This window comes from Cinclus cinclus, chromosome 4, assembly GCF_963662255.1.
Source record: "Cinclus cinclus chromosome 4, bCinCin1.1, whole genome shotgun sequence".
Lineage (NCBI taxonomy): Eukaryota > Metazoa > Chordata > Aves > Passeriformes > Cinclidae > Cinclus > Cinclus cinclus.
The window spans coordinates 37774498-37798914 of NC_085049.1; the positions used below are offsets into that span (position 1 = coordinate 37774498).

Here is a 24417-nt window from a genome sequence, read left to right on the forward strand (position 1 = left end):
CTGGTTGATATAGTTTGTTATTTTCACTGGTTCATGCAGAGAAGAATATGTTCTTTCTATTTATTACAGCATAGACACTTCAACACATAATAGAAGTCACTAAATGGGGACAACATAAATTTCTCATTGTCTTGCTTGCATTTATTGTCTGGTATTGATTTATCATAGAATCATCGAACCACAGAATGTCATGGGTTGGAAGAGTCCTTAAAGATCATCCAGTTCCAACCCCCTGCCATGGACAGAGACACCTTCCACTAGACCAGGTTGCTGGCTATCCAGCCTGGCCTTGAAAACCTCCATGGGCATCCACAGCATCTCTAGGCAACCTCTTCTTTTGTCTTAACACCCTCATACTGAAGAATTTATAAAAGATATCTAATTTAAATCAACCTTCTTTTAGTTTAAGGCCATTATTCTTTGTCCTATCAAAACCTTTGTCCTACAAACCCTTATAAACAGTCCCTCACCAGCTGTCTTCTAGGCCTCTTTAAGTGCTGGGAGATTGCTCTGAGGTATCCTCAGACCCTTCTCTTCTCCAGTCTGAACAACCACAACTCTCTCAGCCTCTCTTTCACAGGACAGGTCCTCCAGCTCTGTGATCAATTCAGTTGCTCTCTTTGAAATCCTTGCCAGGTCCATGACCTTTTTATGCTGGGAGTCTACTGCATGGCTTTCTGGGATTTTTTTTTAACATGTTATTAGTGTAAGTAACATAGAAATACATAATTCTGTAAATTTATTCAAATTATTCCCCCCCTCTTGAGCTCTCCCCCCCCCCCCCCCCCCCCCACCCCCAGTTTATATAAAAAATAATTCAGGAACTGTGGAAGGTTTTGATCAGTCATTATTAGGCATACCAACAACACCAGAATTAGGATTTCAGTATTTGCAAGTATTGCATTGCTATTTAAAAGAGCTTTGCTTTTAGCAGAGAAAGGATTCTCTCTTGCAATTTAGGAAAAAAATAGCTTTTAACTTTGCATGATAGTTTAAAATAAACAAATAAAATATTAATGTTTCCTATAGTTCATAATATAGTGCATTTCATAATACTTTATTACTTACCCAGCGTAAAACTACTTTTTACTGCCTCTAGGCCATGAGAGATGTAATATTCTAGGTATTTGTAAGTACACATTTCTAGTGGAGCATATTTTTACACATAGTACACCCTTATCATCTTATCATAAAGGTGTTGAATTTGAATTTAGCAAATCTACTGAAAAAGGGCCCCATTTATAAAACATAAAATTGTTTGGAAAGTTACATAGTACAATGACTCAGATAAAAGCAAAATATTAGATAAATGGAGAATCTAATTTTTATTTTCTAATTCTAGCTTTAGTTTATATCGTAAGGAATTATATCACTAATGCCTTGTCCTTGTTTACTAGAAATTAATGATTTTACTTGAGTCTGCAGGGACATTCAGAATTTCTATGAAACTGAAGGTTTGTTTAATCCAGCCACACAAAATTTTCCAGGGTTGTTCCTGGAGAAGTGATATGTTAAGGTATTTAACCACATTTTCCTCCTAACAACAGATACTTTCACTTTTATGTTTAACATTCATGCAATGATTTATGCATTCATGTAGACTGTAATTCATTGTTAAATTTTCATGCCTGTAAGAGCAAAGCTCTGTTCCCAATGAAGACACAAGCTGGGACAATATGAAAACGGGTGATATGGATTTACATAGAAAATTATAGAGTTCAGTCATACAATTTGTTAAGCTGGGGTTTGTTGAGTCTAGAGATGCCAGTCATTTTTACCCTGAGTAATTGGACTTTGTGGACTGATTATTACAGTGTATTAAAAAGTATCAAAAATTGAAATGGCCAGGCACAACAAGAAAGCTGTGGATTACATGCCTCTTGCAGCAAAATTAATGTTAAATAAAAAGAGAAAAAGTGAAGGTGACTTCAACTTGGTTCTTTGTTTTTGTGAGATACGAAGTGCAACTTAATTCACAGATGGAACGGCATTTCCAAAGTATCCTAAAATTAGTGTCTCCTTGAAGAGACAAATAGCACTGTTAAACAGAATACTCCCTGATGCATGAACAGTGAGAGATGCCTTGCTGTGCAGTCTAATCTAAGTCTAATCTTTGCAAAAAGTTGCAGCTTCCCCCAGCTGAGAAACTCTGAGGACCTGCACTGGGTCCTCTGAACAATGCCAGAAGTGCCAGCCTGTCTACAGGCTTTGATGTCTTAGTTCTCATTACTTTTTAAAAAATGCTACAATTTCTGTAGATATTAAGTTTGGTGATTTATTAGCTGGACTTTTTAAACAAAATTTTATTTTTGGGGAGTGAGGGTGAATTTTAAGACATGTTATTGACTCAGTATAAAAATAGTAAACACGTGGCATTCTTTGATCTTCATTTGGAAAGGCTACAATATTCTAGGAACTTTATAATTTGTTCCAGTTATCCATAAAAGTCTCAGCTGTTGATCTGCTTGATTGTTGTTATTTTCATTTTAACCTGACTTACCTCTCAAAATAATTTTCAAGTTGACTTTCCTTTTTACCTTGGGCAAGTCTATGATGGCACCAAGTGACTGTTTGGATGATTCAATTTTCCTTGCTTCAATCTGCCTCTAAAAAGTTTAGTGACTCTTGCAAAATAACATAGGCAGCCAGTGTGGATTCTTCTATAATTAATAGAACAGTATAAAATGCAATAAAATTATCTCAGAGATACTGCTTTTCAGAGAAAATATTCATCAACCAACTGCAGAAACAAAGCTCCAGCACAAATCCTTCTGTAGAACTTTTTTCTTTTTTTCCTTTTATTTTTTTCTATTTGAGAATAAAAATGAAAACCTCAAGTTTATTTAAACCTGACAAAATTGGGGAAAATTAAACCTATAATCCCTATTATTTTAATTGAAAGTTTTATAATATTTATAACCATAAATTACTATAAGCATTGCATGTTAATTAGTCAGGGGTAAAACTAGGCTCAACTGTCATCTAGGAACTGGTCAGTGACTTTATCTTGTATGTAAAAAAGAAATAAAAAAAGATAATTATTAGCCCTATCTTTTTTGTTAAAACTCAGCTATTTTATGTGTTGAAACAGTTCTTGATTAATTTCGTATATGATACTCCTTTTAGTATCCATGCACTCTGGATGTAGGCTGGATACACAGAATCTTCTAAAAACAGACAAAACTCTAACTTCCACTAGCACACCAGCTTCTGATATTTTCTAGCAATTATTTCTGCATCTCACAATTGCATCTCTGGCAGTGAGTCCTCAATATAATTTTATTCTTCACTGGCTGCAGATTGCTCAGGCTTCACACAAAAGATTCAATCTTAAGGTACTTTTAGATGAAGTTCTTTCAACTGTGAGTAGTATAGAGAGACTGACTCATTTCAGATGTAGTCCCATAGAGAAAACATGGCATATCTACTGCACTGGAAGTGGAATCTAAAAAAGAAAACCTGGGAACTCAGGTTAAATAGAGAGTTTTTAAAAAGAAAAAATTGTGTGATTAAATGCTAGCCAATAAATCTTTGGTTTTAATGTGTTATGCTGTAATTCTGAAATGAATGTTTTTAATCTAGTTTTGTATTACTGATTTTTAATTATTTTTACTTTTTCTTTTTTCTTTTTTTTCTTGTTTCTTTTTTTTTTGTGGCAGTGTGTTGCCATGGTTAGAACAGAGGCAGTATACAACAATGCCTTTGTGATGACTGAGATGAGGTGATTTCTTCCTCTGAATTTAGCAGCTTCCTGAGCAAACCATTTTAAAGCAACAAAACTAGATATAACAAATGTGTTTTTTAGACAGGTTTTGCTACATTTTATCAGACTGCCCCAAGGGATTTTGGCTCTACTATTCTCTTATTCCCTGACTCCCAGAGTTGTCACGTAACATAGTGGTGTTTAACAAATTTCATTTGGAAACGGATTCCACTCAAGGTCACTAAGATTTCAAACCCTGTAACCTATGCTCAGTAACCAACCTGCAGTTATTACTGCTCTCCTTTAGCATCGCAGTATAAGAAGAAGGACTTCTGAGAATTTTCTGAGGAAGCAAAAAACCCACAAATTATTCATTAAACTGGGAAATGCAATATCAGTTAGTGTATGCAGGTTCTGGGCCAGTGAAGGGAGCTTTGCTGTTGTCCTCTCTAAATTTAGTACCAAGTAATTTAGATACTAATTTAATGTCATATGGTGTCTTGCATTGATTTTGAGGATATCTTTTGAACAGATTTTAATGGAGAACATTACATGATTTTTAAGTCAGTATAGAAGCCCAGATTCTTTAATCTAATCATAAGTCCTGAGCAGATACACCCACATTGATAGCACAGTTGCCTAGCTTCCCTCTAAAGTCAAGGGAGAGATGGGGAAAACTAACACAACTTACTACTGGTCTACATCACAATGTCAAGGTCCTCTCCTTCCACTGGTTGTCTACATAGCTTAGCATGATTTGTATTTTAGGCTATTGGTTTAGGTGAGAGAATCCAAGTTTGCTGAATATCTCATGGGATTTCAGGAAAATGTTGAGAGAAGGTATAGCAAACAAACAATTCAATCATTCTTCATTTAACCTCAGGTCTTAGACCTGAATGTTTTCTCAAACTCAATTTTACAACTTTAATTTACTAACTTTAATATTAATTTCAAACTTCTCCAGATGAGGTTAATATCTTAACAGTAATCACTGCTCTCTCACATTTGTCTCTCTTTGTTTTGGGCATCAGAGCACTTCAGCAGACAGTATTAATTGCCAGCTTGAATCAATCTTTTTCTGATGTCTCATTCTAGTACATGTAGTTAATTTAGGGCTATCAAAACACCTAAGGTATTTAATTTTTTATTCCTCCTGCATACAATGAAGTCTTTTTGGGCGAGGGAGATGTTTGTGTAGGAAATCTCTCTAAAGAAGGCATGATTGCAACATGTATTCCAAATACAGAAGAATTACTTGAGGTCATTCTCTGGTTATGGCTAGGGAACTTTTCCAATGTGAAGATAAGTATCCATGAATTAGGAAAAAATGCAACAGTATAAGCCAAGGGTGATAGTGCTAAAAATTTTTGACAGTATTACTTCATCCACCCAAAGAACTCTGAATAAGGGTCTGCACATGATTCCTTTTGTGGGTATTTGTCCATGTGCTTCACTAGATGTTGGAACATATCAATGAGTTTGCATCCAATGTCTATGGAACCAAAGGCAATTATGCCCCTTAAGTCTAATAAGCTCTGTGTCAGTCTTATGAATGTTAAAGTAGTCTTCCCTGTATTCCAATAGCTGTCTGAATGTAATGTCTATGAGGCAATTCGCTGCTCATGGTTTGTCTCTTGTCCTACATAAATGGACAGAAAATTCAGAAATTTTGGAGGGAACAAGTATTCCTCCTTGTTTGCGTAAGGCTTTGTTTTGTTAGATAAACAAATACTCTAAACAAGTCCCTTAGGTTAGTGACATTTTTAATGCTGCAAAGATTTTTTTTTATTTTTAGTATTCACAATTCTGTAATAGAAAACAAAATATTTGAGATTTGGTTTGGGGTTTTTCCCCCTTGGAAAACATAGAATTTCTCTAAATATTTTTCTCCTTTTTTCCCCCCTATGAATAGGAGTAGGTTTACAAAAACATTTCAGTAAGTACCATGAAAAACAGTGCCTGTGTAATAGAGACATTAATAAATCTATTTCTTGCACACTTTGATGTTTTTCAGATAAGTCATGACAAGCTGTGGTGTTTTTGCATATTATGACTGTGGGAAATAATAGTCCTCATCAAAAGCAAAATGTAGTGAAATACGTGTCGTCTACTTAGATTAATAATACTTTTAAGCCTTGTTGTTCACACTGCTCTATAAATTAATATTTGAAACCTGTATGATTCAAGAGATGAAGTTTGACATACACGTTTTACAATATCTATAAATCTGTTGCTGCTTTCTTTCCTCTTTTTTTTTTTTTTTACATCTCCCGTTTTGCAGAGGAAATTAAATAAATCTTTAGGTCAGACTCAGGTGTCCTTATACATGAGCAATAGCCCTGGTTTACAGGAATAGCCCTCTCAAATTATAGCAACAAGCTTTCAAGTAAGTAACTAATCAGTTTGAGGACAGGTTCCAGGCTCCATTCAGTGTTCAAATTATACCTGAAAATAAGCCGTTAAGAAATTCACAGTTGACTGTGAGTTTTTGTATGCAACATATATCATTATTTAAAAAGAAAATAAACACATGCACACATACGCACATATATACATACATAATTAGCCCCGGGCAGCTTTGTTTTCTTTAGTGAACAATACTGAACTAAGAATTAATCTCTTAAAAAGCCTTAAGCATTATTATCACAATCAAGAAATTAAAAAAATAATAATTCTAGGTTTAATTTCTACCACTGACCTTGTTTTGTTGAATAAAGATACTCTTATTTTTAATTTGACTTTATTTTATTGACATCTAACTGTCTTTCTGTAGAATAGCAAAGAAATACTGTTAGCAGAAATGAAATTTCTATGTTTTTGTTGGCCAGCACATTTTCTAACACTCTGCACTTCAAGTGTCTTATTTATGGAAAATAAAGGGCACTTCATATTTAAGAATATTTTTTTTAAGACAGTTTATATACTGCACTTTGAAAGCTGAGAAGTTTTCAGAATCTTTAGTGTAATCCTTGCCATACTCTTAAAATGGCAAAACAAAACATAAACTCACACCCAAGCTTTCCCTATGGGTGCAATGTCATGAGCAAAATGTTGACTCCTGAGTGATAGAATGTGACACACTCCAAATCCAAAAAAGGATTTTACACAAAAATGCCATAGCTCATCATGTTAGTGTCTCTGTCAAACAGCAAAATTACATTTTCATGAGCAGTTGGTTACCTTTTCTGTTCAATTTATGTCTCTCCTAGATTGTAACAGTGGCATTTGATAGTGGAAAAGTTGGAGGACACAGAATAAGTAATTAATGGTTTTCTAGTGTTCAGCAAGATAAAGTCAATGACCTAGGTGTCATGAAGTAGAAGGGAAAAGGAAGGAAAAAATTAATTGTGAAAAGAGAAATTTTAACTTTGTCTTTTTCAAGAGAATAGTAAAATTTTCACTATTTAGTGATCAAAGTACTCATGTGTCAAGCATAAATTTATGTGACATGCTGTCTTCTGAGCACTATTTCTGACATGGCTTTAGGATCCAATCACAAGATATTTAAAAGCTATCATTTTTAATTACTTATAAATAGTTCTAATGAGTATGTTTCAGAATTTTGCTATTTTTAATCCTTTTTCAAAAGCCTCATTAAATAAGAATTAATTTTGACACTGAAATCTAAAATTATAATTATTAAATAGGCTCAACCTTGTTTCTGTAGGAGCAATACATTTTGTTAAAGCAAGATGCAATTTGAATTAATAAAGATTCTGACTTTTTTTCTTACTAGCTTCATGTCTATGGTGCTCAAGAAAATGAGTATGTTAGATGTGTTTTGTCATTATGCAAATGAGTATGTATAAAGTACTAAAGAATGGTAAGTAGAGACTCAACTTTTTGATTGTCACACCTCTGAGAAAGTTGTTGATTTGAAAAAGAATGTCTTAATTTCTGTGTATATATATTTTGAAGAACAAGCTGTTTAGCATTTTCATTAGGTTGAGGCCTTGGTTAGCATTTTCAGAAATGAGTATTAGGGACTAAAAAGTGTTGGTAGCAATGTCATGGTACATGCTAGCAAAAACTTTAACATAGAGTTGTAGGGAATGGGTTTTACTTAGTGGATCTTGAATGTCTTGTAACCTAACATTTGATAGCCAAAAAAGCATTGAAACATTTTTTAATAGCTAAAGCTAAAATCTGAGGCCGGCTGAAATATTATCTCTGTGAATAAACTGTTTTTTTTATTTCTATTTTCTGCTGTGTTTTCTGAATAGCAGCTCTAGCATATAAAATATGTATTTTACAAATTTCATGTTTATTTTACCTTTCTTTAGAGGAGAATCGCAAGTTCTCTTTAAAAAGCCTAACTTTATGATTTAAAGATGATCCTAACAGTTTAGTTTCATTGCAATCAGACAGGTGAGATGGCTTTCCTAATTCTAGATGAGGTTTAAAAAGCCAAGAGAGATAGGCTATGCCCCATTAATCTCAATTAGGGCCTAATCTGAGGTGATGTTCTGTGGTCAGAGAATTAAGTATTTGTTCAGATGCCATGGGATTTAGCTTTTTCATTGGAGAATTTACCTTTTGGCTGAACTTGGAAATTAATTGTGTCTTAATTTGTCTATTCTTTGTCATCCACATTTCTGCATGTGATTATGCCTTGCTCTCCAGCCATCCTCATAAAACAGCATTTGGGGATTTCTGGTTGATTCCCTTGCCATTGTATAATGGAGTGAGGCAGCAGAGAATCTGGGAACAGGAGCTGGGTCCTGCTCTGCACAGCAGTGGATGAAGGTTTCTGGTTTCTTGTGCCTGAGGAATGTTCCCAGCCAGCAACCAGAAAGCCTTACAGATAAATGACTGAGTCCAGCTGGCACACACACATGGGCATGATAACAAGCCTGGCAGAATGACACTGTAGGAGAGGTCACACAGGAGTTGTGGCTGGAATTACAAGGGAGGAAAGTATCAGGATTCTATCCAGATACAATCTGTACATTTAAAGTGCCTTACATAAATGTGTACTAAAGGGGTTTGGACTATCTGAGAATTAAATTCAGCTGAGTTCTTGCAGAGACAATGAAGAAAAATGATATAAGGTAGTGTTTTGAGGTTGAAGAGAAAGCTGCCTTGCTGCAGAGCACAGCAGGTTCTGCACTGGCCTCTGCTGTTGCCATGGATGCTCAAGGTTAATCTTGTTCAGTATAAGTTTGAAACTCTTGGTTTCTTATTTAAAATGCTAGTATTAACTGGAAATGTTTTCCAGTTGCAGCTAATATTGATTTTATATAATTTCTGATGTTTGGGAAGGAAGTGTTATAATTTCAGGATGTGGGTTGTTCAAGCGTCTCTAAACTCCTATTAAAAGACTGTAGATGCTATTTACATGTTCCTTTTCTTTCTTTTTTTTTTTTCCCTCCTCTCTTAATAGTCTGTCCCTTTGGCCCTGCATTTGTGCATATTTGATATGAACTACACCTTACCTTATAATTAGCTAATAATTTTCATCTTCTTACTTTCTACATTTAGAGAATCATGATTTTGAGCAATGTATTTCACTCATCTTAGGATCACATCCTCCAGTCTACAAGTGCACAGTGTGGCTGACTCCAGTTTAAGACTGTTTCTCTTCAAATGGGCTAATGGTGCATTCCACCAGACTTCCCAGGCTGAGGCAGCTTCTGATTTACTTCTGTCTTTGTGTGGCTCCAGTCAGCTTGAAAACTTAGGTCACTGTGAGAAAGTCAGAGTAAAGCAAACATGGATCTCTTTTTTTTTGTTCTTTTTGTAGGTTTGGTGGTTTCCCTGTTCAAGAAAAACATGCATTAGATTCATTGAACAAGAAAATGCACAAAATGTTTGGAAATAAGAATGTAGAGTCCTTACCAAGCTCAGACTGGGTTGCTTAAGCTGTGCAGTCATGGGAGAACAAAGATGCTGTGGTGAGGTTGCCAGAATCCATTGAAAAGCAATTGTAATAGCCATCTTCACATTTCCTTTGTCTGTAGCTGATGGAAATGTAGTATTCTAGCAAACAAGAAGATGAGCTATTAATAATGATCGCATTAAAATATGATGAATTTTTTTGACTGCTTTGAATCCTAAGATCCTGGAAGAAAAAAAAAAAAACAAAACAGCTCAGTAAACATACAGGAATATATTTTCTCCACAGCAGACTGATGAAAATGTATGATTGTGCTGTCTGCAATTTTACTGCTGCTGTCTCCTCAGCTAATTTGAGAGTCTTGGATCTTCAGGCATTGTAGCAATGGTGATGGCTACATATTCTGCTGCTGACAAAAATGGATTTTTGTCCCCCAAAACGCTGAGATGCAACATAAGCATTGGATTTCTAGCATATTTTATATGTGATTTTGTTATAAAGGTAAGCACTTAAAAGGAATTTTAATCACATTGATTTCCTTACTAGAAGTGAAAGAGCTTCCTGTAAAAAATTACTTGTAGCGGTGTTAAGTTTTAACATGCATATCTTTCAAAGCCTAAATGTGCTAATCCTTTTCGTGTACTGATGACCTGGCAGTCCTGTGTGGTTATGTCTTGCTAAAATAGCTTAATAGCTACATATAACCTGAAAAATGGAGTCATTTAAAGAGTTAATAAATCTAGATCATCAGCTCCCTGGAAATTTATTCATTTTATTTTATTTTACTTAATTTTAATAATGTACTCAAGTGTATTATTTGAATATTTAAAGTTCAGCACATGCTTTGCTGAACTATGGCTTGATTATTACTATGAGAATATTTTATTACATATGCAGAGACCTGAATTCATTAGTCCTCACTACTTTCTTGCTTATCATGTAGAGCTTAGGGCTAGTTTTAGTTTCTCCTTGAGATAAATGTAAATCTTGATGGTAAAGCTGTAGATTACACCTTCTCTACAGGGTTTGTGTGGCCAGGTTTTGGTGTGACTGGGGGGTGGGGACAGGACTCTGTGGCTTCTGTGAGAAGCTGTGTCTGCTAGAAGCTTCCCCTGTGTCCAACAGAGTCAATGCCAGGCAGCTGCAAAATGGAGCTGTCTCACATTAGAGAAGTTCATGGAGAATTTTCCTCCACGAGAGGGCTGGACACTGCAGCAGGGTAAGAGTGTGAGAAGTTTTCCCCCTGAGCAGGAAGGAGCAGCAGAGACAATGTGTTATGAACTGTCTGTGGTCCATTCCCAGTCCTGCAGTGCTGGAGGGCAGAGAGAATTTGGTAGTGAAGTTGAACCAGGGAAGAAGGGATGGGTGAGAGAAAGATGCTTTTAAATTTTGAGGGGTTTTTACTTTGTTTTTGTTTTTGTTTTTCTTCAATTCCCTTCCGTGATTTGTTTGGAAATAAATTAATTTCCTCAATCAAGTCTGTTTTTCTCATGTCAGTAACTGGTGAGTGGTATCTCCTTGTCCTTATTCTCAACCACAAGCCTCTTGTTACATTTTCTTTCCTCTGTCCATCTAAGGAAGGGAGTGATAGAGCGGTTTTGCTGGGCACCTGGCCTCCAGCCACAACTGGTTACTATATTTGGATAAAGATGAAGGTACCTTGTTTTTAATTTTGAAATGATGCATTATGTGACTAAGTTATTTGGTTCAGTCTACTGCCTTCTTTTGGAGGACACATCAAAGAAGGTTAGAGATCAGGGGTAAAACAGAAAAAAGTAATTGGTGAGTATGTGCCAAGAAGAATACCAAAGGTCTTGAAGAGAGCCATGGGAGAACTCTAGCTGTCTACAAAGCTGTTTTTCCTATGCCCTAGAAATCTTACACCAATTTTATGTACCTTGTGAAGGTATAGCACAGGGCTTTGAAGAAGCCTCTGCCCTTCTGAATGAGAGGTCTCCTGGTACATCCCAAACGGCAGAAGGCAGCTCCTCTCTTTAGACCAATTAACTGAACCTCCAGTATAATGGTCAGGGAACTCATATCTGGGCTTCTCCCATCCTTCTTTGCTTTTCTGATGTGCCCATAACTAAAGGGAGGTGACTGCTGGTCCCCTGCCCCTCCTCTGGTTGAGTCTGCTGGGGCTGCTGATGCACAAGCCAGGCCTGGGGACTTGATGTGTCATGTATTAAACTATATACATATACAAAACTATATACTCTATAAAACTGGCTTCTCCATAAGCACTGTTGTTCCCTCACTGAGGGGCTTTTCTGTGGAGAGCTTAAACAGTCATCTCACATGTAAGACATGCAGTCCATATAGACTCAGGATTACAAGACAGAACTGCAACAGTATTTGATAAAGATTGTATCGTGATAAGGATGTATATCTTGTTATATTTCTGATATATGTTTGTGAAACTTTTTTTCTCTGTAGAACCTGTTATGCCATTATCCTAAGCTAATCAGGAGTGAAGTAAAGAAAAAAAGTTGAAGAGGATTAGTTATGAAGGCTAGAGAAAATATAAGTATATAGTGTCAATTATTTAATCATAATTTCTCTTATGAAGTAAAAGGATAGCTGTATGATTTAAACTATACAGAAGCCTCCTATTTTGACAAATGTCACAGTATTATATAAACACAGAATGCTGAACAATAATAATAATAATACTAATAATAATAATAATAATAATAATGTTGAAAAAGAAAAATATTAATGTTTTTGAGAATTTTTTTCCACGTAAAGGCTGGGTTTAGTAAATTTAATCCTCTTCTCCACTGTTTTAGCAAAAATACAGACTAAATCAGATAAAGAAAAGAGAGAAAGTATTTACTATTCTTAAATTCATAGCTATTATTATAGCTTTAAGGAAGAGAAAAAATATTTATATATATTTGAAGTATTTCTGTGGGGTTTTTTCCCAGTAAATCAACTTGGGGAGATGATATATATATATGGAATTATCTTGATGAAATTTACCAATTTAGATAAGGTCTAGCCATCGTCCCATGAAGAGCTCTATTAAAAAGTCTTTTATAATTTTAATAACATATCACGCAGCTATTTAATGACATTTTGATATCCTAACTTCTCACTGAATATCTACTCCCCATTGCTTTTCATAGCTCATATTGCCAACAGCATGTTGTCTGTAAGTCAAACTGTTTCTGTCGCCATTTTGAAAGGAAATATAGGCAAGCCTCACAGCAGGATATTTTGAAATATTTAGTTAAGTGGAATAGTCCATTGAACAGTTGTTTTTTTAAGGTAAGAGAAAATAAGGATTATTTTATGAAGGGTATTGCAACAAATTCATTTGTATCAGACAATCTAAAAGATGTAATAAAACCCACAGAAACTCTGAGCCAGCTGACAGTTGTGTTTGCTGTACATACAAGCTATGGTTGCTGAAAATCTCTGAGCAATTTAGGTTTTGAAAAGGCTTGCTTTGCCCAGTAACAGTTGTAATATCATAAGGTCTTGTGCCATTTTATTTTAATTAAGAGGTAATTTTTCACTGATTACCTTAATTAACGTTTCTGTCTACTGCTGGTCTTTTTCTTTTTTTTTTTTTTCCTTTCTTTCAGTATTTAATAATTACTGTAATGCGTCTGCCAAGGAAAATTTTAAATAATGAACTTTCCCAAATACTCCCAATGCTGTCCCATCACAGTGCTCGCTTATGGGGCTGGAGTTCAGGCTGGAGCTACTCCTACAGACAGAAAAGACATCAGTGGGATGAGATGTTGTCCATGATATTCTTTAGTTTTGGAACTTCTCTAGGTTCATAAATCACCCTGGTTTTTGACCCATGAGATCAGGTACTTTTCTGAGCTTTTAGGAAATATATGAAGAATAGAAATTAGCTGCAAGTAGTATGTGGGGCGTTTTCACGTCACCTGTCTTGAAGAATTTGAGTGCATATAGAAATTAAAGCCTACTGCTTCCTTCTACGGTAGGACTCCTCTCCTTCTTAACTCTCCTGAATGAGTCTGAACTGCCATCTCTCCCAGCTTGCAGGCATATGATCCCTGGCACAGCTGTGCATTTCCACAGAAATTTGGTGGAATTTCACCTGTCATCTTAGGTTGTTTGCTCAGCTTTGAATACTAGCTGCTCACCATTAGGGCCTGATTTATCTGCGAGCATGCAGTGGAAGCAGAGCAGAAGCACAGCAGGGCTTTTGCCCATATTGCACAGAGCACCGTGGTAAATCTCCATGGCCAGAGCAGTGCCAGGATGCGGAATTTGGTTCTCCTGGAAGCCCAGGGGACTACAGAGGAGGGGTAATAGAGCAGAGGGCTTGGTCCTCTGCTTGAGGACCAGCCTGTGGGGATGAGTTATGTCTGTGGAGGAGCACAGTAGTGAGAGGAGGAGTTGAGTCCCTGGGTAGTGTGTGAGCACTTGGGGTCACTCAGTCACTCCTGTGCTTGAATGGCTGCACTGCACCGCTGTGTTTGCCAAAGCTCCAGGCTGAAACTGAATTAATGACATGCAACGGCACCAAACTGGAAATCAACTCAATTTGTCATGTACAGCAGTTCTGTTTAGTGTCCTAAGTGTCCAGTGAAGAAAGACAATGCACATAATCAATATCAGTGTTGTAAGCTGAAAAATATCACTAGGCCTGACATTGTTCTGACTGGTGGCACTGATACAATAGGTTGCTGAACAGGAAATCACATTGAAGTCTTTTATTTATTCCTAAATAATTAATATGCATAGATTTTGGAATTAGCTGATACTTTATAGGTGAAGATAATATTTTTAAAATAATTATTTCCTGTCTAGCACTATATTTATCAATTCTTAAAATATTGAATTGCAAATGTGTTATGGCTTTTTAATGTGGGTCTCTCATGACAGCTGCTAGTACATTTTGTTTTTCTGTTGAGTTACATGACTTAGTGACAATCCTATTTAGTAAGGAACTTTGTGCATCATCCAGTGAAATATTAAAAGGTTTTAACTATCAAATGATTTTTATGTGTGTGCAGCACACAGTACTGTGCATATTGTGCACTAAGCAAATTCTTTTATCATTTTTATTACTAGAAATCTAAAATAAATAACAGATTAGTTTATAAATCCTTCTGTAGACCTATTTAGCATAATGACTCCGTTAATCATAAACAAGAAAGAGTATTTGCTATGACTGCTATACGTACTGAAGAGAAGAGTAGTAGTGCTGTGTTATATGTTAACCTCTATTTTAAAAATAGAACTATAAAAATAAACAGAAAACACAGAAAAATCTGTGAAGGAGTGAAGTTATTTAGATATAGTGGCCTTTTCAGTAATGTATCTATGACAATTTCAAGGAAAGGCATTGCAATAGAATTCAGTTCATGGAATTCTTGTACTAAGGCTGTTACTGTATTTAATTTAGGCAATGGCAGTTGATTTCTTCAAAAGGTGAATAAGCGATGCACTACTTTTTACTGAATTCCTTTAAATCTGCTCTGCTTTTTTGAATTTCAATTATGGTTAAACATTAGCTAGTCTTTTTCTGCACATTTAACTGTAAAGAAATCTCATATATGAAATATATTCTATTTTCAGTGACCTTTTCCTTCCTTTTCCTCTTTGGTAACTGAAAGTTTATATAATTATGTAGACATGATAGAAAAATGAGAGTGCAATCCAGTTATTATGATATTTAGTACATTTTTTCAATTCAATCAATAACCTGAGTTATCATTACAATGCAGTGCTCAACTCTTCTTATATGAATAGCTTAAATGGCAAAACTGTGTTGGATGGGTGCAATCACAATTGTTATAGTAATGTCACACAGCTATTCTGTGCTAACGTTTTATTTATTCTGGGAATTTTATTCATTCTGGGAATCAACCATTGCATTAGAAATACATTTCTCTCTTGTACATGATTTCTTGTGATTTTGCCTGAGTATATATGTGATATGGGCATCATTTTAAAGTGTATATTTTCACTGTTTAAGACATTCTTAAAATTAAATAATTGTCATTTATATATTTTCAGATTTTAAAAATGTATTTTCTACCTAAATGAGCACTTCTGAATCTGATAACTAATACAGACCTTTACTGATTATATACCAGCTCTGTGAAAGAAAACACATATAGGATGTTTTATCTGTATCTGGAGCTTCTGTTTCAGCTATCAAACTAATGGAATTGTAATGGAACACTTAGCAACAAAATTAATGGGCTGCATTCTTTCCTCTGTCACTAGATCTGTGTGACTCCATTAGATGTGATTTCTTCAGTTACAAGAAGAAAGAACAATGAATATGCTGGCACTTTGCTATGTATTAGAAAGGAATCTATCACTTTTTGTATACGGGAGCTAATTGGCACCTTGTTACATAAACCTTCAGTGAGCCAATATAAATTAAAGAACATCATTCTGGTATCGGTTTATTTACAAAATAATTTATTGATTCTAATATTTGCGTTATTCTTGGTTTCATAAAAGAAGGAGGGGAAGAATATTTGTTTCTTTTGTCACTGTTCATTTTCACAGATATTTCTACTAGAGGAAGTGGTTTCTTTGGGATTTTACTGTAATCCACTGGATTTTATTTTTATTGAGCTCTTTTCCTACTACTGCACTTGATAGTACTTGTTTCAAGGTTCAACCATGTACAAAAGATGAAATGTAATAGAAATCATGTTTACTTTCTATTAAAGTATGGATTTTTTTGGTGAGATTAATTTACCGGGACAATTCTGTGTGAGACCATTTTACAGCTACCATCTAATAGCAAAACCCAGTGCCACAACCTTTCTTAAAGACATGCAATCTAATTTGACACAGATTGAAGTTCCAGGCTTTCTATTTCTGTTAGGGTTATAGGTGAAACACTGTGCAGTTGCATAAGTGTTTCTATCTTAAGGATTTCTTTTGATTTTGAGGGCTGAAATGTTCTTGAACTTTTTCTCACCTTTCTCATTAGCCTGGTCCCTTTACACTCTTTAATCCATGCAAATTTGCCATTCTCAGACTTTAAAAATATCAGTATCATCAAACTGCAGATGATTGACTGACAGAATATGGGTAATGGGGCAATGAACTACTAGATCTGGAAAAAAATATTGAAACTCTATGCCTGCTCAAATGGGGCCATCTTTAAATCACTCAGGGTTTTTCCATATTAGAGGATTTTTCATCTTATATGTATTGGCACTTTTGAAAGCCTCTTTTGGAACTGGAAAGTATCCAGCCATCAAAATATATCTGAATAGACCTCTGCTGCTCCAGAGAACTACTCCTGAGAACCCCCAATGAGCTTGTGTTACAAAACAGAAAATTCGAGAAGGAAATTTTTTATATAGCTGATGTTCCGTAGTGCCATGTGAAAGGCTCTGTACAAAGCTTCTTATCTAACCTGCGTGTGAGGGAAAAATATGAGAATATGTTACATCAGAGAATAGAAAACATAATTTGAAACACATTTGGTGTGAGAAAATGTTATTTTTTTTGGTTTGCGTGTTAATCGTCAGCCATGACATTTGAGAGGCGTGTGCAATATTTCTAGAATATAAAAAGCTAAAACAAAAGTGAATACAAAACCAGAGACTGGCCTTTTAAATTTTAGTTCTGTCACTGTTGACTGAATTTCTCAACTATACAGGTAGTGTGGCACTTGTCGTTTAGTTCTATTTCTACTTTATTGGGTAGCTATTACTTTTCTCTTTCAGTGGTATTTTAGGGGATTTACACAATTTAAACATTTATTAATGAGACTGGAAGACAGGAATGTTGACCATTTGCTAGTTGAAATATGATGAAACAAGATAATCTTTCTTCTTCAGAAGTATATTCATACCCAAGTACTTTTTCTAGTACAGCCTCAGAGAGGACTTTCATGTTGACTCAATGTTAAGGGTTACTGCTGTGCTTTATTATTTTCTTCATATTACATTTGTTTATTATTATCTTCTGTGACTGATCTAGATATTCCAAGATTTCCAGTTTTGCACTTTGTAATCTGATTATTACCTCTTCTGTTACAAAGATGCAAGTGTTTCATGTATATTTCAGGGTTTTATTGAAATAACTAAAATTTCAGTCACAGTTCTCCTAACTCAAAATACATTCTAAGAAAATCATGAAGCAGTACATTTAATTTTCTAATTTTGATTGTTTTGGAGGATTTTTAAATGGAAGAAATAGTGAAAAAAAATACTAACATTTCATCAAAATCACCATTTTGGTTTCAGAAAAACATGAAAAGAAATATCAAGTGAGAAAAAGAAAGATAGCTTTTCTTAACTGTGCAGCACTTAATGAGAATTTATATAGGCTCAGAAAATTAAAAGTAATATAATGTTGCAATCAAAATTTTGTTGTCAGCAAACCAGGAAAATTCCATGATATGAGGCCACCAAGTCACAGCTGCATTAAAATCACAACATTTTAGAATATTTTACTGACTGTTAATAGGGTTAGTTCAGAGAATGATAGAACCCTTTGCACTACAAATTATCAAATTAGCAAACAAGTCTTGTCAAAACAGTTTAAAAATGTCACACGACCACTTTTGAGTATCTATCTTTATCTCAGTGGTTATGCTGCCCCTTTGGGTCCCAAGCTTGGCAGTACCCATCCTCTTCAAAAAGACATGAAAAGGGTGCTTTCATGAGTTGCTGGCACCCTGAATTCTTCATTAGCAGAATTGTGATGTTATCAATCTCTTCTTAATTTCCAATAATTGAGCAGATTTTCTAAGGTTTCTCTTTATTTATTTTCACTTTGTGTCTCCATTTATTATATATTTTATTTTGTGCTAGTATATTCCTTGTTATTCTCCACTGTTTTTTCTCTTTGATCACCTAAAAACATTTTTGACAGTCAGTTGGGTTTTTTTATGACTTTTGATAGGCTTTTTCAGTCTGTTTTTATTATCCCATGCCTACAGTTGTGTATACCTCATTATTATTTGCAAATCACAAACATTTCATCCTACTGAAATTGAAATACAGAATATTTAGTTTTTAATGTATGTGTCTGATTATACCACAAGATCATGCAAATATAAGCGGTATAAGCAAAGCTGTAACAAATTAGTCAATAGTCACCTGATCATCAGAAAATTTGTTGCAGCTAAACAAGCTGAATCAGAACTCCAGGAGAAGTTTTAGGCAGGAGAGGTAAGTTCAGACAAATTCTGAGAAATTAATCTTGAGGCCTTGCAGAGCCAATGCAAGGTATACAGCTTGCTAGTGGCAGTGGCTGCGCTGAATTACAGGGCTATGACACAGCTGTAGGAAATCCTTGCAGTTTTGTTTTGTCTCTTTGTCTTATTACAGGTTTGGAATTGTTCAAAATGCATGTGAGTGTGATGCGCGGGGATATGGTTTAGTGGTGAACAGTGGCTTAATTGTTGGTGTCAATGATCTTAGAGGTCAGTCTAAGTAGTCTTTAGTTCTATGATTCTATGGTTATTACTTTCAAATAGAAAACCGACAAGTTAGGAAGTCTAACTTTTTCTAAAGTTTTAAAGGTTTGGATTTTTTGGTCCTGCAGTGCTGTTTCTCCGGGTATATTTAGTGGTGTTCTTCGTTGTTTTGGAGTTGTTACAGAATTTGAAATCTTGGCTGTTTAAGGTACAGCAAAATAAAGAAGGCTTAAGTAAAAAAGAAGCAAGGAAAAATCTGTGGGGAATGTTCCTAAACCAAAGTGACCTCATGACTAGCAGCTACTTGAATTTAGCTGTTCGGGTAGACTTTACATTCTCTGGGAAAGTTGAGAATACCCTTGTTAGGGCGTGGTGGTTTCACATCAGCCAGCAGCCCAGCTCCACATAACTGCTCACTCACTCACTCCCCCACCAGCAGAATCTGGGAGAGACTTGGAAGGACGAAAGTCAGAAAAGTTGTGGGTTGAGATAAAGACAGTTTAATAGTAGAAGCAAAAGCCATGCACACAAGCAAAGCAAAACAAAGTATTCATTCACTGCTTCCCTCTGCCATCTCAGGGAGAGTAAGGCCGCATCACATGTAAAGGTAACTTGGAAACTCAAACACCATCACTCCAAACCTTCCCTGCTTCCTAGTTTTCCCAGCTTTACATACTGAGGATGATGTCATTTGGTCTGGAATATACTTTGGTTGGTTGGGACCCTTCCTGGCTGTGTCTCCTTCCTGCATCTCAGGCACCTCCAGTCTCCTTGCCAGGAGCAGTGGCAGTACAAAAAACAAAAAAGGCCTTGGGTCTATGTAAATCCTGTTCAGCAATAACAAAAACATGTCTATTTTGTCAATCCTGTGTTCAGCACAAGCCCAAAACACAGTCTAATACCAGCCACAGTGAAGAGAATTAACTCTACCCCAGCCAAAACCAGCACACAGGATCACATCCTTATTTGGATTTCCCCTTTTCTTGAGATCCAAACAGAATACCTGTCATTTCCATAGAAATTTTGAGGTGCTCTACTGTATGGTACATGTATACACACTCCTGTACAGTCTGAATACTACTTTTCCCATTTTCATGATGTATTTTAGAACCAGAGGAAGTGGGATTATTGTAAGACTTCATACTAATAGAGGTGGTTTATCCAAGCCTATTAGGACAAAATGAGCAAGATTGTTGTAAGTACCACTGCAGATAGCACTATCAGTCTTAGGTTTTTCTTTTCCTAATGCAGTGCCAAAACCAATCAGTTTCCATACAACTAGCATACTATCAACAAGCAGACACTGAGGAGATATGCTTTTAGAATGGTAACAGTGTCAAAACAGTATTAATTCAAAGCGTATTTTGCAGATAAAATTGCTCTCCTAACAAAGTGAGTTCTTAGTTGCTCAATTTCATATTCAAAGATTTTAAAAACTTTAAACAGCTCAGCTTAGGCAACATAGTATGGGTTCCATTCAGTATAGTGGCTGTAGTTGCCACAGCAAGGATAACAAATAGGTAATAATGGGGAAATAACCCCCAACTATATGTTGGCATCTCTGTGATGGAAAGGAAACACACTCCTCAAGGAACTTATTTCTGTTAAGTGCTGATTTTTCTTAAGACAGTGTTTCAAGGGCATAAACTTATTTTCTTAGGTAAAGGGAGAAAATAATGTCTATAAGTGAAGTGATTAATAGATTATCTCAATATTTCACTGTTACAACAGAAAGTGTTGCCTTTTAGTTCACTCTTCTTAGTTCATTCGCATCTAACCTTGATGAGGGTAAATCCATTAACTAGGGCAGGTTATTCTCTGCCAACAATTCTGTTCTTCCTCAGTGAAATTCATGGCTGCTGTTGTAAGAACAGAATAATAATAGGCAATGGAAAAAAGTTATGGTTGTTTGCAGAAATCAAACATCAAGGTGCTTTTAAAGTGAACCTTTAAGTTATTATAAAAGAAGTCTTATAGCATCAGTGTAATTTGTTACTTAGCAAAGGCTTCCATCACCCAACAATATCTGTTTTTTTCTTTTTAACTCTAGTCATGTTGTAAATCATGTTTATAGGAAGGAGAGTTCTTTATTAGTTTCAAGGCAGATGATGGTCAGTAGAAGCAATCCTCTGGGCAAAATTATTCCCAGCCTCAACTTAAAACATGTTTTGATTCATTTGTTATATTCCCAGTCTGTTTGCAGACCTCCTGCTGACATCAGTAACAAGCAATGTACTGAGAAAAACACAGAGCTTTGAAAATGAGATGTTATTTGTGTTTGAAAAGAGTATTCTAACATTTTTTTCTCTGTACTAATGCTGTCACATTTTATATGCAGCTGTGGGATTTGCTGTGGTTTTATATTTTGGCATCAGCCTGTAATGTGTGTGCTATCATGCTGTATGCTCAGGGAAAAAAACCCAACATGGTAATATTATATTTGCAGCCCGCTTTCTGGGCTAATTAAGATAAAGGATGTTTTGAATTCCATAAATATCAACCGAACTGCACAAAAGTGTGTCAAGACATTAAAAAATATTGCTCAATGCTATTGGAGAAGAGTTGTCACTTAGCAGCCTGTCCTTTTCTTAAATGTAGGGGGAAAACTGCAACGGATCTGGGAAAAAATAGGTCCCTACAAGGGATCAAGCAATTGAAATATGATACTAGACCTCAACTCAGTGATCCACTTCATATTCTTTTAGATATCATGGGTTATTAAGTAACCAAATTATATTCAAGTAATGCAGCACCTGCTTCATCAAGCTACAGAATATGGAATTAAATATATACCACTTCAGCTACAGTGATTTGATTATGTAGTAGAGAGAGAGAGACTGGTGAATATACATTAAGCCTATGAATTAAATCAAGAAAATTAGCTGAAGATATTCCTAGGGGCCTATTTGGTGTCTGTTTGCATAAAATGCCAAATTACCTGCTTACCAAAATCACTTTTTTTTCCCAATGAGAAATGGAATGGAACTGAGTTTACATAGGAATTTAAGCAGCAAACTGCAAATTCAAACTAGAAATCTGTTTAATTCCTGGCTCTTACAACAGTCAATACCAGATAATTGAAATATAAGAATAAAGCAAGTATACATGTTTTCTCTCTGTGGTTCCAAATATGGAGTATAAGACACTATACTGTTAGTTTATGTTAAATTACCTGTGTTTGGACTTTGCTTCCATCATTATTTTTTGAACCAGGTTGCAATTTTTTTTTCTGGTCACTTCAGTATCCTGTATAATGTATGCAAGTATGGTATAATATTGCACATACTGAAAAGCATTTCCTTTTTGATGGCTTGAAAATTTTTTTAGGATAATATCACTGATGTTTCCTTGTTCTTTTGAGAAATAATGACATAAGAGTCAAATATTTTAATCCATGCCATTACTAATTCTGTAGACTTGTAACACTGTTGTGTGTTTAGGAGTCTGAATTATTCAATCTCTTCGCAGACACAGACATTCTAGTATTTCTAACCATGATTTTGTCCTGTTTAGAACTTTTCTGTTGGTGCTGGATGCTTATTACATGCTATTTTCTCTACAACTCTAAACAAATAATTTGAGATGCAGAAGTTTATGCTTCAGGCTTTTCAATTTAACTGAGATTAACTCCATACAAAATGACTTAATTTCAGTGTTAAGTATGGACGGTCCTGTCTCAGTGCGAAATTGTGACTATTCTTACTCTGAGTCTAGCTATTTTTATACCATATATGAAAAATCTTGTTTACAATTTACTTAAGATTTTCTAAGCAACTCTGTTTACTATACTGTGTTATCTGTGATTCATTTGTAAGCAATATCAGAATTGAATTTTATCTTCATCTATTGAAGTAAAATATTAGTGAAGTAAAATTACTGAAGTAAACAATAATAAATAATAGATGGTAAAACATGTTTGCAAAATATATGAATTAGGTTTAAGTGTTCTTAACACTTCAAATGTTTTTGATCTGTAGAGAAATACATTTTCATCCTCAGGGAAATCTTTACAATTCACAGTGATTTTCATTTTTGGCTGAAGACAAAACAGAGTTTTGAAGGAGAGTGATAAATAGTAAACACAGCATTTTTAGAAAAGCCACTGTCCTGGTGTGGTTAGTACACATGGCTCAAATCCAAGATGCAGATTCTGTTGAATTTATTCAAAATAGATACTTGAAATTTGTTCTCTGGAGCCAGAATAACTAATAACCAAAAAGCTTTATGTGGATTGTAGATGCCTCACCTGTTTTCAGCAGCTTTTTTCCTTGAAAATTTAAAAAAAAATCCTACTTTGTTACAGACAGTGCATTTCAGCAAACTGTTTTCAGTTCCAAAAATGTTTTATCAAAAAAAAAAAAAAAAAGAAATTGTTACTAAAGACATTTTCTTTTCCCCTCATTACATGCATGAGAGAGTACTCACTCTTCTGCTTTGTATTCTCCCTCTGCTGTAACAAATCATCACACACTTTGAATTTTTCACATTCTGATTTCTCTGTACCTAATAACATCTCTGGCTTATATTTTGGTTACAGGTTTCTCTTGGACTTCTACATGCCCGAGCCACTCATATCCTCTGGCCTCCACAACGCTGGCAGAGGTTACAGCCAATGCTGCCTCCGGAGCGCAAACCACTCCACAGAGAGCAAGAGTGATCTGAATGTTCAGACAGGAAAGCACTGCCATGAAGTTCAGCCAGAAAGAGTTGCAGTGGTTATACCATCACCTCTAAGAGCTTTACCAAGTGCTTTGACATCAGTGTCATATCAACAAATACACGTGACATCTTAATGTTACAATGCCACCAGAAATTCTTCATGTTTCCTTTGTTTGTTTGTTCTATTGTTTGGTGTGTTTTAAATACCTCCAACATTAGGGCATTGTATATTAACTCAGTTTGAAATAATTGGTTGTAGAAGGACTGAATGTTCATTTTTTTTTCTGGAAGCAGTAACATCCTTGGCTTATGTCTGTACCTGTGCTTCTCTGGACTAGAAGCTAGTAAAACCTTCAATAAACTATTTTGGTCTTTTACATTCCACTTGTTTCTTTTGTAGCTGCATGGAAACTTTATTAATATTGATTGCATATGAAAAAAGATTGTCCTATAATTGCTAGTAATGAAGAATCAATACTTCTGTAGGTGAAAAGTATTTAATGCAGCTTATTTCTGTTATTAAACTGAGCACATATTACTTATTTTTTTTTATTTTTCAGGATAAAAATAATTAGTTCTATACAAATATTCCCTGTATATCTTTCTGAATTAGATATTCAGTCAAAATGTACAAATGATATTACATTATCTGAAGGCAGTGTTTAATTAATTTTTCTAGTAGAGTAAATCTTCATTAGTACCGATTGCCACATTTCTTTGAAACTATGTAATTAGGTAAGAAATATGTGATTAATATTCTAGTATATAGTTAATAGGCAGTAAAGCTTCTGCACACATTATAAGTGAAAAGAACTTGGAAAAATTACACAT

General features: G+C 35.1%; 1 protein-coding gene across 1 annotated transcript in view; it reads left to right on the forward strand.

Annotated features, from left to right (window-relative positions):
- The window catches only part of IMMP2L (inner mitochondrial membrane peptidase subunit 2), a 393363-nt gene extending 369669 nt beyond the window's left edge, over positions 1–23694 (forward strand). The window contains exon 5 of the mRNA XM_062491103.1: positions 23465–23694. Within this exon, the coding sequence (XP_062347087.1) occupies positions 23465–23584 (120 nt within the window). The 3' untranslated portion in view covers positions 23585–23694. The remainder of the gene's footprint in view (positions 1–23464) is intronic.
- The last annotated feature ends 723 nt before the right edge of the window (positions 23695–24417 follow it).